The sequence below is a fragment of the Mauremys reevesii genome, linkage group 15 (assembly GCF_016161935.1).
Source record: "Mauremys reevesii isolate NIE-2019 linkage group 15, ASM1616193v1, whole genome shotgun sequence".
NCBI classification, from domain to species: domain Eukaryota; kingdom Metazoa; phylum Chordata; order Testudines; family Geoemydidae; genus Mauremys; species Mauremys reevesii.
Genome location: NC_052637.1, coordinates 13,681,887 through 13,699,436, shown reverse-complemented (window position 1 = coordinate 13,699,436; position 17,550 = coordinate 13,681,887). Strand labels below are relative to the sequence as shown.

General features: G+C 43.3%; 1 protein-coding gene across 1 annotated transcript; it reads left to right on the top strand.

The window, feature by feature from the left end:
* Positions 1–660: 660 nt before the first annotated feature.
* On the top strand, positions 661–16,121 carry LOC120383048 (L-amino-acid oxidase-like). Its single transcript, XM_039500684.1, has 7 exons — positions 661–685; positions 5,070–5,293; positions 7,415–7,521; positions 9,908–10,109; positions 13,566–13,619; positions 14,466–14,599; positions 15,308–16,121. The coding sequence occupies exons 1-7, from the start codon at positions 661–663 to the stop codon at positions 16,119–16,121; spliced, it is 1,560 nt and encodes a 519-aa protein (XP_039356618.1).
* The last annotated feature ends 1,429 nt before the right edge of the window (positions 16,122–17,550 follow it).

Below are 17,550 nucleotides of genomic sequence, written 5' to 3'. Positions count from 1 at the left end.
TTAGGATTTCAGGAGATGGACGAAGTTACTTGTGGGGCAGCTGTTTTAGATTTGCTTCAGACTAATAGAGAGGAACTGGTTGAGAATCTGAAGGTGGAAATCTAAGTTAATTTTACAGTGCTGTAAATGTATCATATGAAAAATGATTCATGGGAAAATTGATTTTAATGGAAAAATTTTTATTTCTATAAAAATCATTTTTAATGAAAAAAACGAGTACTGATTTTTTTTCCAAAAACTGAAATATTTTGTAAACAGCAGAAAAATGATTATTTGTGGGTCTTCTTTTTGTTTTTTGTTACTTTTTGCTTGCTTTTTAGTCAATAAAACAGAAAATTTAAATGAGAATTTTTGGAAAAAATGAAATCTGTGCATTTAAAAAAAATAAAAGGCAAATACCATTTTGTGTCCAGTATTAGTTCATTTTATTTCTTCACTGGGGAATTTTTATCTTGCAAAGCCTTCACGTATGTTAGATGGAAGATTCTAGCAGTCAAATGACTTTTTCTGTTACTCTTCCATAGTCCAAAATACATGACTTCATGGCATGGAATTTGGATGGGACTGATGCCAAACCCACACTGCATGGATTTAGCTGGTGGGGCTGGTTAATGAGAGACTCACAATGTATGGTTATGAAGGAGACTAGAGAGGAAGAACATGGGGAGACTGCAAGAGCTGCAAGGTATTTAGTGTGCTAGTATCTTGTTCTTTGTCAAAATTCTGATTTACCCCTCGCAATGTAGTAGAACTGAACATCCAATGCTTGCTGGAGAGCAGGGAATTTATGAGGATTAGCTGCTTGAGATTCACTTCAGATGAGCAAAATAATGTTGGTAGATTGGAGAAAGCAATTTGAAGAATTACTGAGCCATACATCAGCCACCACAATTGTGTGGGGCTGAGCATGATTTGAAATAAATTTTAGGGGGTTTGGTTTGATCAAAGATTGCTGCTGGGTGCTCAGGAGGAAGCCATCACCATGATACAAATTTCTTTCCATCTTTGGGTGAGCATTCCCACTTGCCTGCAAATTAATTTCAAATCCATCAGTAAATCCCAAATGAATGTATAACATACATCCCAAGTACATCAAAAGTTGTTGTAAGGGAGAGGGAGAAAAAATGTTCTCTTTAACTGCTGAGGATAGGACAAGAAGCAATGGTCTTAAATTGCAGTAAGGGCTGTTTAGGTGGGATATTAGGAAAAACTTCCTATCTGTCAGGGTGGTTAAGCACTAGAATAAATTGCCTAGGGAGGTTGCAGAATCTCCATCATTGGAGATTTTTAAGAGCAGGTTAGACAAACACCTCTCAGGGATGGTCTAGATAATACTTAGTCCTGCCTTGAGTGCAGGGGACTGGACTAAAAGATCTCTTGAGGCCACTTTCCAGTCCTACATGTCTATGATTCCTGCAGAAGTTCCATGCAGTACAGAGAGTTCCACACCCTTTACAACACAGCTGTAGTTTTCAGGAACTGAACCAGGAGCATGGAACTCATGTGGTGTGTAGGACCTTTTCTGACCAGGATGAATTCCACCCTTAATTGTTTTCATGCCCCCAGATGAGCTTTGGAAGTAATTACCCTTGCTAGCCTGTTGCTAGATCTACCGTCTGCAAATTAATCTCTATTTGGCATGTAGCTCCATGGAAATTAACCTATAGACAGTATTTCCTGTTCTGTAGTTTAATTGCAAAAACAGCAAGTGTGGCAACTCCTATCTCCAGCCCACGCATCTCTTTGGAAATCTTAGCATATCACGTACAGAACATGCTAAAGATGTAGCTAATTACAGAGGAAGAACATAGTAATTATTGAGAACATCAATGCCTTCAATTTACACCTTCCTGGTTTCACCTATGAAAATGCATTACATAAACATATTTCTGGTTGCGGTGATCATAAACAATTTCTGATTTCAAAAGATGGGATGAGTATTGCACTCAGGTTACTTTCAGTGATTCTGAAATATATGGCTTTGGACTCAGATAGAGTTGGGAATTTAAAGGGCAGACAGTACTGGATTTTAGGGAAAAAATAATGTCTTATTCTTCCAACAGCAGGAAAAATTACAATTTGTACTTTTTAAATTATTTCATTTCTCCAGAAAGGTTCTTGGAATTTGGATTTCTCCCCTCAACCTACAAGGCTGTGTCTACACTACAGTTACTCCCATGTTGGGAACAAAGTTAGAATACATCTGTTCCCAGATCTGTTTGTACTGGAAATGGGACCTGAAATATATCCCCTAACTTGGAACATAGGCCTCCATATCATTAGCGCTCAGTTTTTGGACTGAGTCAAAGCTTGGATTGAGTGTAGCTTGGTCAGGGGTGTGAGAAAAAGGAGATTTTGCGTCCCTGATCTGGGGGCTCTCTGTCTGCCAGACCAGTCACTGGTGCAAATTAAAGGAGGCTCAGAGATGCTCTACTTTATCATAGAAATCATAGAACAGTAGGGCTGAAAGGGATCTCAAGAGGTCATCTAGTCCATCCTCCTGTGCTGAGGCAGGAACAAATAAACCTAGACCATCCCTGACAGGTGTTTGTCTAACTTGTTCTTAAAAACCTCCAATGACAGAGATTCCACATAGTTAACCTGTTCCAGTTCTTAACTATCCTTACAGTTACATTTTCCCAAATATCTAAGCTAAATCTCAGTTGCTACAAATTAAGCTAATTACTTCTTGTTCTTCCCTTGGTGGACATGGAGAACAATGGCTCATCATCCCCTTCATAACAATCTTTTACATATTTGAAGATGGTTATCATGTCCCCCTTCAGCCTTCTGGTCTCTAGACTAAAGATGCCCAATTCCTTCAACCTTTCCTCTTAGCTAGTCAACCAGTGGAACTCCTTGCCAGAGGATGTTGTGAAGGCCAAGACTATAACAGGATTCAAAAAAGAACTAGATAAGTTCATGGAGGATAGGTCCCATCAATGGCTCTTAGCCAGGATGGGCTGGGATGGTGTCCCTAGCCTCTATTTGCCAGGAGCTGGGAATGGGTGACAGGGGATGGATCACTTGATGATCACCTGCTCTGTTCATTCCCTCCGGGCCACCTGGCATTGGCCACTGTCAGAAAACAGGCCATGGGGCTAGATGGAACTTTGGTATGACCCAGTCTGGCCATTTTTATGTTCTTTGCTCATGTTTCCTAAACCTCTTATCATTGTTATTGCTCTCCTATGGAGTGTAATACCTCAGACTGGACACCATACTCCAGCTGAGGACACAGAGCCAAGTAGAGCAGAGGAGTTGCCTCCCGTGTCACACATGCAACACTCCAGTTAATGGCATTTGCCTTTTCACATCAGCATCACATTCTTCTTTTTCCTTGCAATAGTCCCTTCAAATAGGGTCAGCTCTCCGAGTCCTATCCTTCTTGTCAATTTATGCCATGTTTTTAATGCCAGCTGCCAGCATGACACTAACTGTCCTCCTTTTTCAGCCGGGCTTGGGACCAGGTATGGTTGACTCATACAATTTATGATCCACTATTAGCCCCCAGATCCTTTTAAGAAAGACTACTTCCTAGTCAGTCATTTTGTGTTTGTGCATTTGATTTTTCCTTCCTAAGTTTCCTTTGCATTTGTCTTTGTTGAATTCTTGTTATTCATGTTGGACCAGTTCTCCAATTTATCAAAATCATTTTCAGTTTCCAATCCTGTCCTCAAAGTGCTTGCAACCCCTCCCAGCTTAGTGACACCTGCAAATTTCATAACCACATGCTCTACTCCATCATACAAACCTTTGATGAAAATATTACATAGTACTAGACCCAGGATAGACCTCTGTCGGATACCACTAGATACATCCTCTCAGACTGACATCAAACCATTGATAAACTACTCTTTGAATAGGTAAAAGCAGCAAAGAGTCCTGTGGCACCTTATAGACTAACAGACGTATTGGAGCATGAGCTTTCGTGAGTGAATACCCACTTCATTGGATGCGGCATCCGACGAAGTGGGTATTCACTTCATGCTCCAATACGTCTGTTAGTCTATAAGGTGCCACAGGACTCTTTGTTGCTTTTACAGATCCAGACTAACACAGCTATCCCTCTGATCTTTGAATAGGGTTTTTTTAACCAGTTGTGCACCCACCTTATATTCATTTCTCCTAAACCACATTTCCCTAGTTTTCTTATGAGAATGTCACGTAGGACTGTGTGAAAAGCCTTACAAAAATCAAGCTATTTCATGCCATGTCTTGCAAGATATATTTATTTCAGCAGCCAGTGGCCCACAGAGGAAGTCAGAGATCTCCGGGATATAAAGTTAACCCCCTTTTTGCCAGGCAATGCTACATGTCAGCATGGGAAGGAAGGGTGATGTGGGTGCTGCTAAGGTTGCTCTGAACCATACAATAGAATTTAGATGGTTAAATTGATCATTTAAAGCTCTAAGTGGAGTGGGAATTGAGTATGTGATGAACCAACATGGTTCTTCATGTGACACTTCCATAGTTGTGCTCAACAGAAGAGACAGCACCTTCACACTCAATGAGGGGAGAATCATGGAAAAAACAAAAAGTTTTCTTGACTAATGGAAAGGAGCAACATACCTGAGTTTTTGAATGACATAAAGCAGACTCTGGTTAGGTCCCTCAATTCAGCTCATGAGGCCAAATCTTGAAGACCTCATTCAGAGTCACATTGTCCACTATACATGATTTTCTCCTGCACCATTCCCTCTGAGAATGGCCAGCTCCCAGACTGTTAGATCCCTGTGGTAACACAGATCTAAGTGCATCTGAGAGGGTGGGGCCAGGACCCTTAATGGTAGATTGTGGTTTGAACAGTTCATATGATATTTTACAGTTTATAAGACAACTGTGAGGATCTGAGTATTCACTTCGCTGCTTTCAATTTATATGCTCACTGCATTTGATCATAATAAAACTCCTTGTTAATATACCTGAGCTCCACAGCTGAGACTCTTAGCCTCTCTCTACAGCTCAGATGGATCATATCAATGACATTACTGAGCTCTGTGGTCTCAGAGAATGAGTTTGCTTCACCATTTGTGCCATCTGTTTTCCTTCCATCTCTTTCTCTCTAGTCCTCCTCCAGATCTTCCTCCTGGTGGTAGTCCCAAGTTTACAGATTCTCCCTGGCAGAGAGACGAGTTGGGAAGAATGCTTCATTGACCCTGACTATGAAGAACTGGTGGCTATTGCCAAAAATGGACTGGAAACTGGGTGTCGTTCAAAGAAGGTGGTGATCGTTGGGGCAGGAATAAGTGGACTCACAGCTGCCAAACTGTTGAAAGATGCTGGTTGTAAGGTAATTCCATGGGCGGCATGTAATGGAGGCTGGGAAAGGCTAAAACTCCCCAAACCTCGCATCATTGGGGGGGAGGGCAGCGGTGGATTGCCACATGGGTCCACAGGGCCCATGCCCAGGGGCCCCCAACCAATTTAGGGCCACTGGAAAAATTTCCCCCACCACAACCCCAGGGCTGGAGAAGCTCTTGCTCCCCGCTGCAGCACAGAGCTTTTTTGGTCTCAGGATCACAGGGGGTTGGGGGATGCGGAAAGGAGCAAGTGGGTGCAGGCCCTCGGGGGAAGACGCAGAGTGGGGGCAGAGCTGTGGGGGAAGAGGAAGTCCTGGCTGGGGCTGAGAGCTTGACCCTGGCTGGGGCTGAGCTCTGAGCTGCTCCCCACCCCTGCCGGGGGGGGTTAAAGGCAGTGACTGGGGTTGTGGCCTCAACCAGAAAAGGTGGGGCAGGGGCTAGCCTCCCCAAGAGGAAGCTTCACCCACTGCTCACAGGTAATTCTATTAACTGAGAGGAACCAGAGACAGGCCAGGGAGTAAGTGCTCCCTTGAAATGGTCTTATTACTTCTTTTTCATAGAGTAGACAATGCTGAAGAATAAAACAAGGTGAACTTAAGTAAGTTAACTGTGAAAGGAAGGAATCATGAAAGCATAGTGCAGTATATTATTGCCATTTCCACGGGAAAAAAATTAACTTAAAGTTAAGGTTGTCAGAATATTAATAACATTACCATAAGAAAACTTAAATACCAAAAATGCTGCAGGTAAAAAAAATCCCAATCCCTACATTTAATGGAAATGGTGATTAGTTAAGGGAATATTCTCAAAGGTTCATGTATTTCTGACAAAATTCTATATGCATGAAAATTCATATTCACAATCTCACAACAACCTTAACTTTGCCCTTTGCTCTTTTTCTTTATTTTGTTTTTCCATCAAAGGTGCTACTCTCTTGGTTTGCCTGTGGGCCTTGAGAAAGTCTGGAACCCGTTATCCCTACCCATACCCCATATATCTGCTACTTCCCCTCTCACTATCACCTAAGAAATACAACCCCCAGAGCTGCAAAAGTCAACAGAGATCGTTTGGGCACTTATATGAGAAGGGCTTAGTTGTTGCATTAAAGACTCGCTCATTGAAAACCTGTTTTCTGTAATACACGGGAAAGGATAATATCTTCCATATTAGAATCTGCTTCTTGAGATCCCAGTTCTGGAATATATCTCTATTCAGGAAGAATGCTTGAGTACATTCTTAACTTTAAGCACATCCTTCAGTCCCATGGAGTTCAGATTCATCTTAAGCACATGCTTATGCGGGTTTCCAAATCAAGGATAGAGTGTGTCCATAAATTGTCCAAAATTACTTTTATAAAATAAAGATTTTCTTTGTGTGGTGACTGTTTGCAATAGAAATGACAGGGGATAAATCAATCGTCATTGTTCAAGAGAGCAATATACAGTAGAGGTTTTCAAACTTTTTGTATTTGTGACTCCTTTCGCACATCAAGACTCTGAGTGTGACCTCCCCTTATAATTTAAAAACAGGGGGTTAATTTAATTTAATGGGGCTCGGGGCTGTTAGCCCCACAGAGCTGACAGCTTGCAACCTCCATGTAACCACCTTGCGACCCGCTGAAGGGTCATGACCCCATGGGCAGCTGGCGACCTGGCCATTGGGGGAGGCTAGCCCCGGCTCCTACCCTTCTGTCCAAGGCCCTGCCCCTCCTTTTTTTGCCCACCTCCCCAGCAGGAGCCCAGAGCACCCCCACCACAGCCCTGGGGCGGCCAGGTGATGTGGTAGCAGCACCCCCAGCCCCGAAGCACTGGACAGCGCAGTCCAAGCACCAGGCAGCCAGCTCGGCCCCAACGCCAGCCACCCCGAGTCCCCATGGCAGGCCAGCAAGCCCCAGTCCCAGCCAGTGTGGGCTGGGGCAGAGCACTGGGAACTGCAGAAGGGGGACTGGAGGTGGAAGGTGGACGGGGCCACACCAACCTGTTTGGGGAGGCACAGCCTCCCCCAGCCTATGATACCCGCTGCCCGTGCATGACCCCCAGTTTGAGAACCTCTGATACAGTCACCAGATACCAGCAAGGGATTGAAAATCATAATATGTATTTCGTTCCCAGGTTCTCATACTGGAAGCCAGTAACCGCTTGGGAGGACGCATCTTGACCCACAGAGAACAAGATTGGTATGTGGAGTTGGGAGCCATGCGTTTGCCAGGACATCACAGGTAATACCCCCCTCAGCCACTAATCTTGTTCAGAATAGGGGAAGCCCTATTTTGAAAACTTTTATCATAATTCCTGGGGGCGTGGGGAACTCATTAAAAGCTCAAATTTGAATAGGCTAAAATGTCTCTTTACTACCATGACATCAAGTTGTCAGTCTGTGTGCAGAGGGGAAAGAAATATCCATGGAGTTGTCACTTTTCCTGCATAAGTGGGCTGAGAGCAGGTGAGCAGAAGTAGCTAAATCAGCCTAGATGACACAGGGTTTAGGTCTGGACCAGATTAATTCCCCACCCCACCCCCACAGCAAATGGGGAACTGGATATTAGATTCATAATTAGGTCTCAGGTATGTTCTTGGACGATGCAACTACACCACAATGGAGCGTTAAAGTGAAGTTACGACTGGGAGCATGTATCAGTAAATGAAAGGGAAAACTCCACCTAGAACACTTCAGTCAGCAAAACAACTGTTTATAACCCAGGAAATCAACAATTAAGGTTGAGCTTACAAACCCCCCCACCTACATATTGGAAGGTTTGGACCTTATCATATAAAATACCAAGCCACCAATGCTCTGGCCCCATGGAGACCCCAGCCTGCCACCTTCCAGCCACAATTTTTTTCATACCTTCTTTGTAAATGTACTGGTTTTGTACTATGGATTTTTTCAAAGGGCTTTCTGAATATTTATTAGTTGGAGCTAGTCAGGGTTTCAGACTGACCAGCTGGTAACCACATAGGTCCTCCAATTTTCTGGGCCCATGTTGCTTATTGAAAAAAATGGGACACAGGATAAGTTTTAGAAATAAACAGCAAAAAGTTTTGTTAACACAGCATCGACGTTGCCCTGTGATTGCTCATGCCCTCCCAAAACATTGAGTTCCACAAAACTAAAACCATCTAGAAACCAGAAAATACAGAGTCAAAGTAAATGCCCACAGAAACTTAACTTGTCCACTGGCAATACTTACTGGGCAGTACCTGCATTCACGCCAGCTGCATTCACTGTGTTAGGTGTAGCTGTATCACAATGGTGGAGGAATATGTTGGAGCAGGTTGGAAAAGTAGTGATTGCGACCTGAGAAGGCCGAGGGATTTGTTTCACAAGCATCATAGAGCTGTGGCTGTGATATGAGGAGATCTGGTTCCGAATTCACCCATGTGTATTGTCAAAGGAAAGAGGTGTATATGTACCTTGAAGTTCCAGACCATTTTTGAATGTTTCAAAAAGTCAAGTAGCAGCTCCTGTCCCATGGGGCTGGTTGACCTCACCTCCCTGCTCCAGACACTGCAACCTCTGGGGTCCCAGTGCCACTCAGGTTTGGTACAGCTGTCATGACGACGGGAGTCCAATTAGGCCAAATCTGAGTGAGTGACCCTGCAACCCCATGAGCCAGGTCACAACTCCACTCAGACAAATATGTTTTGACATTTCCAAATAGACATTGTTTGGCATTTTTCATTCCACTTTGGGGAGGAAATAATGTCAAAATCTGTTATTTTGACATTTCCCACAGGATAAAATGCCCATTTGTCCAATCAGTTCTATACATGACTCTACTACTACCTTCAGACAGCTCCATCTGGTTCTTTAGCACAAGTACTAGTGGGGTTTGTTTTAAATCCACAGGTCCCTAAATTCAGTCTGTGCATTTATACTAACTAGGAGCATTGTTAAAGATGCATCTGTATCACCAGCCTGTTTGTTTGTTTGTTTCCTGTTAAGAATTTTAGGAATGGGCAGCTTTTGCTATCATGTCTCTTGTAATAATCAAGGAAAAGTCTGATTTTACAATTCGTAGAAGTAATACTTGATCATGGATTATCCTGGAAGTTGATAGGACTGTTCAGGGAGCAGACAATGTTGGGAGAGATGGTCTAAATTTCTCAAGCAAAAAGTAGTTTTCATTGAAAAAAATGACATTTTTCCAAAATGTAAATCATTTTGTGAATTTTCAACTTTTTTTCAGTTTTGAGCAAAATTTTTCATTTCACTAAAATTTGTATTCACTAAAATTGTAAACATACTTACAGTCATTACTGAAATGGTTACCAACATGGTTCATTTTCTGCAAAACATGGTTTGCAGTAAATAAACTTTTTGATATTTTGTATTAAAAAGCTTGTGAAAATGGGTCTGATGCAAATGATGCCAAACTGAAATAACTTCCATATTTCAAAAGGTTTTCACAATTAAAAAAAGTGACCAGCACTAGTTGCATGATTGACTTTTGGTAAAGTGTGGATCTGGAGTCATTACACAGAAATTATTTCAGTTACATAGGTAGGATTGTGGGATTTGTGTTAGAGGATCATATGCAAGCATATAACTTTCTTTCACATTTTTTAAATTTTCTCTTTCCCCCCCCTTTCCTTTTTCTTTAGGCTTGTGCGTGAATTTATTAAAAAACTGAAACTGAAACTGAACCCGTTCTATAATAGTAATGACAAGGGCTGGTATTTCGTAAACAATGTCAAGGCAAGAGCTGGAGAGGTAGAACGAAACCCTGATATCTTGCAATACCCTGTGCTTCCCACAGAAAGAGGAAAATCTGCCAGTCAGCTTTATAATCAGACACTGGTTAAGGTATGTGTGTTGTGGAAAGGATTCGTGAATGTGGGTATGTTCTCATTAAAGTGTTAAATGGATTGTCTCTTGGGTGTTGGCCCTAAACCCCTCAAACTTAGTGGTCTTTTCAGCCCAAGCTCACTGGCACATTGGAGCCTGGACTTTGCTTTCACTTGCACTAGTAACCCACCTACTGTGCAGTGAAGATGGAGGATAAAACCCTTGAGTGCTGATAGGCCTCCAGTGCCTTCCCACAATTCCCCCAGAGTGTTGGTGCTCAGGAGGACAAACAAGTTCCAGGGATGAAATATAAAGTGGCTTTGCCTACTGCACCACAGAAAACCATGGAACAAGCCTCTGAAAGTCCTAGCACACACATGGGTGAACGTAGCACCATTGAGGGGACAGTCCCTTGTCTTTGGAGTGTGGCAGCTCATGCCCATGGTAGGCTAACCAGATGCCGATTTTTTTGGTTGTTGAAAATTTGAAGTTAGCCACTGTTAGAGAACTGTTAATTTGAATAGGTGGTGGCTTCCCGCTTCTGGGAGTTTCGCTAGTTTTCTTTGTTGATTTACACACACACACAACATTGCTAAATTATAGTTGTATGCATGAGACTTGGGCTCTCAGGGTGTGTCTACACTGCAATAAAACACCAGTGTCTGCTGACTTGGGCTCATGGAGATATAAAATTGCAGTGTAGATTTTTGGGCTTGGGCTGGAGCCTGGGCTCTGGGAACCCTCCCGCATTATGTGTTCCCAGAGCCCAGGCTCTAACCCAAGACCAAAAATCTACACTGCAATTTTATAGCCCAGCAGCCTGAACAACGTGAGCCCAAGTCAGCTGATACGGGCCAGTTGCCGGTGTTTTAATGCAGTGTAGACATACTCCTAAAGGACAAATTTTCAAAGGTATTTACCATCTAAAGAATGCAGAGAGGCACCTGGGGCTAGATTCACAAAGGGACATAGATGCCACCAGAGTAGGGCGACCAGATGTCCTGATTTTATAGGGACAGTCCCAATATTTGGGGTTTTTTTTCTTCTCCTATTACCCCCCAACACCTGTCCCGATTTTTCACACTTGCTATCTGGTCAGCCTACACCAGAGTGATAGAGTGAGAATGACTCTGTAGTCTAGTGCAGTGGTTCTCAACCAGGGGCACTAGGGTGACCAGATGTCTCAATTTTAAAGGTACAGTCCTGATATTTGGGGCTTTGTCTTATACAGGTGCTTATTAGCCCCCACCCCCGTCTCAATTTTTCACACTTGCTATCTGGCCACCCTAGGTACATGTACCCCTGGGGGAAAGCAGAGGTCTTCCAGAGGGCACATCAACTCATCTAAATATTTGCCTAGTTTTACAACAGGCTACATAAAAAGCACTAGCAAAGTCAGAACAAACTAAAATTTCATACAGACAATGACTTTTTTATATTGCTCTATGTACTGCACACTGAAATGTAAGTGCAATATTTGTATTTCAATTGATTTATTTTATAATTATTGGGTAAAATGAGAAAGTCAGCATTTGTTCAGTAATAGTGGCTGTGACACGTTTGTATTTTTAGGTCTGATTTTGTAAGCAAGTTGTTTTCAAGTGAGGTGAAACGTGGGGGTATGCAAGAAAAATCAGCCTCCTGCAAGGAGTACAGTCAGGGTTGCTGGGACAATTTGTATAGTGGGGGTGCTGAGAGCCATTGTGCACATTGGAAAAATAACTCCAACTATACATACAACATGATGGGGGGCTAATTTAGCAAAAACGAGTCAAAGAAAGATCTTGTGAGTTATCGTAGTTCTCTGAAGAGATGCCCCACAGTGTGCAGAGGCGGTCAAAAAAAAAAACAGGATGTTAGGAATCATTAAAAAGGATAGAGAGAATAGAGAGAAATATATATATTGCCCTTATATAGAAATGGGTACACGCCCACACCTCGAAATGTGTGGTATACAGATCTCTCCTCCTAAAAAAAAAAAGATATTACTAGAAAAGAAAGAAAAGCAAAAAAAATGATTAGGGGTTTTAGAGAGGAGGAGGAGGGTATATGAGAAGGAAGAGGCTAGGACTCTTCTTCAGGGAAAAGAGAGAGAAGAGGGGGGGATGGGGGACATATATAAAATCATGAAATCATGAGTGATGTTGAGAAAGTGGTAAGGATATTTATACTCATAATACAAGAACTAGGGGTAGGGTCAAAATGAAATTAATGAAAAACAGGTAAACAAAAAAAAAAAAAGTTCTCTTCTTCACGCAGACGCAGTCAACTTCTTGGAACTACTACCTGAGAGGGGGGAAGGAGAGACTGTTAGAAAGTAACTGGACTGGATAAATTAAATTCATGGTGGCTAAGTCCATAAATGGCTATTGGGTAAGAATGGTGTCCTAGCCTCTCCTAGCCTCTGTGGAGATGGATGGATGAGAACCAAACTGTAAACCCTCTATATAATGGAAACCATTTCAAGCCAGGGAGTGCAGCAGCACCCACAGCACCTAGGGTAGTCTGGAAAAGTTAAGAGCCACTGGTCTAGTGGGTAGGACATTCATGTGGGAGACCCCAAATCCAGTCCCCCTGCTCCACTGATTATTTATCCAAACTGGAACAGCTTTAACAGGAGAGACTAAGGGAGGCCCCCATGAGACACTCACCTGTGAGGTGGGAGACTCCTCCTTATCAGCTAGATGGGGAACATGAACTGGTGGTCTCCCACATTGTGGAAATCCCCTAACCACTGGGGTAAAAGCTATGAGTTTACAGCTTAGAATCCAAAGCGGAGATAGGTGCTGAACTCCCTAAAATGGAGGGGGTGTGGCTTAAGACACATCACTTTCCTTGGTGTCTCCCATTGGCTGGCTTAGGTGGTTCTGTGTGCTGGCTTTTGTGGATTCTGTTCTTCAGCGCTTAGAGCACGCTATTGATTGTAGAGAGCCTGAGCACATGACTCAGGCTTTGTGAATCCCAGCAGTTTTCCAGGCAAAGAAAGTTAGACGTTGTGATGCTTAGTGTTGCAACTCCTAAGTCCCATTGTGAACCTAGCCCATAATATTCCATGAGATTTAGGCACTTAGGTTCTTTGGAAATCCATGTAGCTGCCTATCTGCATCTTTAGATGTTTAAATACCTTTGAAAATCTGGCCCTTAAGTACCTAAGTCACTTCTGGAAATGGGAGTTAGGCCTTATATTCACTTTTGAAAATTTTACATTTAGTCTATTTATTTTTGTTGTTTGGACTGTCTCAGCGAAAGCAGTTCAGTCAACTGGAGAATTGTAGGAGCGGAAAACAAGAGCACTATTAAAAAGATTTTGTTAACAGCTCTTTCACCTGAGCAGTCATGTCATGTCCTGCCCCCTTGTGCCTGTGCCCTAGGATATGGCCTATAAGTACATTGTAACATACAGGGAAAATAATAAACTTTAAAGGTAAAGCCATCAGCATGAAACAAACAACTGTTTTCTTGTTTGCTCCCCAGGTGACAACAAACTGCAGTGCTCTGAAAGAGAAATATGACTCCTTTTCCACCAAGGTAATTGAAGTTGGTATTCCAGTAGCTTTAAATCTAAAGGTGCCAATTTTCTAAATCTTTCCTCACATTAGCCAATGGAACTCCTCGTGGGATAGATCTTGCCAGGTGTACACAGTCCATGGTAGGAGATAATACATCAGAACCCTCCTAAAGATCCTGGCTGGGCAGAGTTTGTATGCTCACTTCATGGGTCTTCCTGGGACACCGCATACTTCCCCCTTGGGTCTTCCTGGGTCTGATTTGTGGCATGAGGAGGGCAGGGACATGGATCCATGTTATCTCTGTTTCCCTACCCAAAACTCCAACCCATAGAAAGTGAGTGGTCTCAGTGCTCCCATACTCCCAGTGTGTGTGTCATGAAGACATGACCCTATTCCAGTCCTGTGCAACCAGCTTGGCATCTCTTCTTCCCACCCCAGCTTTCTGTGTGACATCCAGCTATGAATCTTCATCCACAGTTATTTCTATCAGATAACCTTCCTCTGTGGCCCTACCCATCATTATTTTGACCCCACAGGTGATTTTGGGCTGGACCATGGTTCTTTAATCAAAGACAATGATATCTCAATAGGGACACTTTGAGTGAAATCCTGGCCCCTTTGAAGTCAATGGCAAAGCTCTGATTGACTTCACTCGGGTCAGGCTTTAACCCGGTGACTCAAAAGGGATGAGGGATTGGTAATGAGGAAGAAGACAAATCACACTGGAGGGTAGTGAATGGGTTTGACACCTCCCCTGCCTCACTGATGTTGAATAATTCCTGTGTTCATTTGAAATTAAATATCCCTTTGACTGTCATTTCTCAATGGGGATATAATATGCACGTCTCCGCTCTTCCCCACCCAGGAGTATTTGATTAAAGAAGGAAATTTAAGTAGAGGAGCCATTGACATGATTGGTGACGTGATGAATGAAGATGGTCTATTCCACATGTCATTTCTTTACTCTGTCATGGTCTTTTCCACCTTCTCTGAGAAGACGTGAGTAGAAAACCATCTTTATTTACTTGCTTTGTATGTGGAAGCACAATGTGTCTATGGTAGGACCTGTCTAGGTATCCATCCGTTATTCAGTACATGCATCTGTCTATCAACCTCGGCCTATCTCATCCTTTTGTCATCTCATTTAGCAGTACAGCTAGCTGCCTTCTCTGAAGTAGGCACTGATGGTCTGAATTGTCATAGGTGCTCATTACTATAGATTTATAGCCATGAAAGGCTGGGGACACTTTCACAGGAAATGAGTTTGGCTTTACTGAAAGTGTACACAGCTACTAACCGAGTGAGTTCTGATGGCATTCAATAATTAACTCAATAGTGTGAGTATGTGCTAGGGGCATATTGGACCATAGCTGTGTTGTAGCCCTTGGTCAAACGATCCCAAATCATGGCACACTAATTCCACCCAGCACCTCCATGAGGCACACCTACTTCCAAGGCAATCTGAGAAGGGGATTTTAGAGGGTTTAGAAGAAACAAGCTTTAAACTGAAAGCTAGCCTTAAGCTTAATTACCGCAGAGCTAGCATTCCACTCTAATAAAACAAGCTAGAGTTGTACAGTCAATGGAGGCTAGATTCTCTCTCCTATTATGCAAGCTCTGCCTATTACTCTTGTGGCATTCTCTCAGATAACTGTGGTCAGATGCTGTAACTGTTTGACTATCATCTTTTCCCCACCTTTCTTTCAGTTATGATGAGATCACGGGGGGATTCGATCAGCTTCCACAGGCTTTCTACCAGGATATTCACAGGAGCATTACATTTAACTCCCCAGTAGTGAAGATACTACAAGACAATGACCAAGTGAAAGTGTTTTACCGCAGACCACACTCCTCACTCCCCTTATCTGTGACAGCCGACTATGTCCTTGTCACAGCCACGGCAAAAGCCACACGGCTCATTAAATTTTCTCCACCTCTTTCTGCTAAGAAGACGCATGCCCTGCGCTCCATTCACTATGCAAGAGCCACTAAGATATTTTTGATCTGTTCTGAAAAATTTTGGCAGAAGGATGGCATCTATAATGGGAGGTCAATCACTGATCGCCCATCTAGAGTCATCTACTACCCCAGCCACAATTTCTCCAGTGGGGCGGCGGTGATCCTGGCTTCCTACACCTGGGTGGATGATGCTGAATTTTTCATTCCCCTCGATGACGAAAAGTGTGTTGATGTAGTGCTGGAGGACCTGGCAGAAATCCACCAGGTGCCCAAGAATTATATCCAGAAGATCTGCAAAAAACACGTGATCAAGAAATGGGGCCTGGACAAATATACAATGGGAGGATATGTTTCTTTCACCCCGTACCAGTTTGTTGACTACTCTAAAGCTTTGTTTCAGAATGAAGGGAGGGTCCATTTTTCAGGAGAACACACCGCCCAGCCTCACGCCTGGATCGAAACGTCTATGAAATCTGCTGTGAGAGCAGCCAGGAACATCCATGGTGCTATAAATGCATTGCCCTGGCAACAGGAGAAGAAACTGAAAGAAAATGAATTGTAATTAATAGTAATAATAATTATAATAAGGATGATTGGGGATGCATCAGCTACTGACTGGGGAATTAGAAATTGCACCGCAAATCACCAGGCATTACTAGATTGTGACTTTATGTGCAGCCCTGAAGTAGGGGTGCATAAGATTCCTGCACCAGGAATAGACTGCTAGGCCTGGTCTACACTAGGTGGCGGGGGGATCGATCTAAGATACGCAACTTCAGCTATGAGAATAGCATAGCTGAAGTTGACGTATCTTAGAATGACTTAGATTGACTTACTTTGCGTCCTTGCCACTGCTCCCCCATTGACTCTGCTTCCGCCTTTTGCCCTGGTGGAGTTTCGGAGTCAATGGGTAGTGCGTTCGGGGATCAATGTATCGCGTCTAGACAAGATGCGATACATCCATCCCCGATAGATCAATCACTACCTGCTGATCCGGTGGGTAATGTATACATACCCCTACACTCACACTTCTGCACTGCCTCAGTCACTGTGCTCAGCCACCAAAGGGTGAAACCCAGGTTGTGCCCAGTCCCCTAACTCCCCCGTGCTCCAGGAACGCAATTTGTGAGCAAGTACCCTCAGTTACTCCTAGGTGTCCTACTCCAAGGTCTGGGTAGCCCATGTAGGAGTGTAAAGGGTGTTTCTACTCCCTCCGCTTTCCCTGATCAGGCACATAATCTGAACCACATTCTAACCTCCTGTCTAGGTTGTATGGAAACTGGTTGTTCTGCCTCCCACTTCTGGAGCCAGCAACAATTCCAGCACCCTTGCCGATCCCATCAGCCCACCCGGCACTCCCCAAAGTGGACAAGGTGCAGAAGTGAATGGCTGCACAGAGCAGTCTTCATCTCCAAATGGGTGGCAAAGTTGCTGCATGGCATTGAAGATCCCTGAGGAAAAATTGTCTCGTAGGGCTCCACCTGAGATGGGATAGATAGAGCTGCACCCCACGCCATTCAGGTCTGTGCCTCAAAGACACAATCTGTCCATCGGTGATATGTGGTGCCTAGTGGGAAACCATTTAGCTCATCTTCAGCCTTGATTACAGTCGTGGTCATTCAATGGTCTACTTGGATGGAAGCTGGTGTAATGTATATAGATGTTGACTATCCCTTGGATAGATTGTTAATAACTACACGCCATTGTAGTTTGCAAGAGTAAAATCCAAATTCATTTTCCTCTCAATGCCACAGGAAAATCTTACACACAGTTCTGTTTACCCCAAAATCATGCCTTGCCACTTTTAACTCCAGCTAGAAAATTAAAACTATAGGAGAACATCAATCCACATCTCAAGGTATGAATCGCATTATCTAAGGAATCCACCCCAATTTGAAATTGCTATCTGAAGCACCCTCCTGAAAAATTGAAAAATAAGGGTAAGAACCTTATTTTCTAAACAGATTGGCCCATTGCATCCACTGATTGAA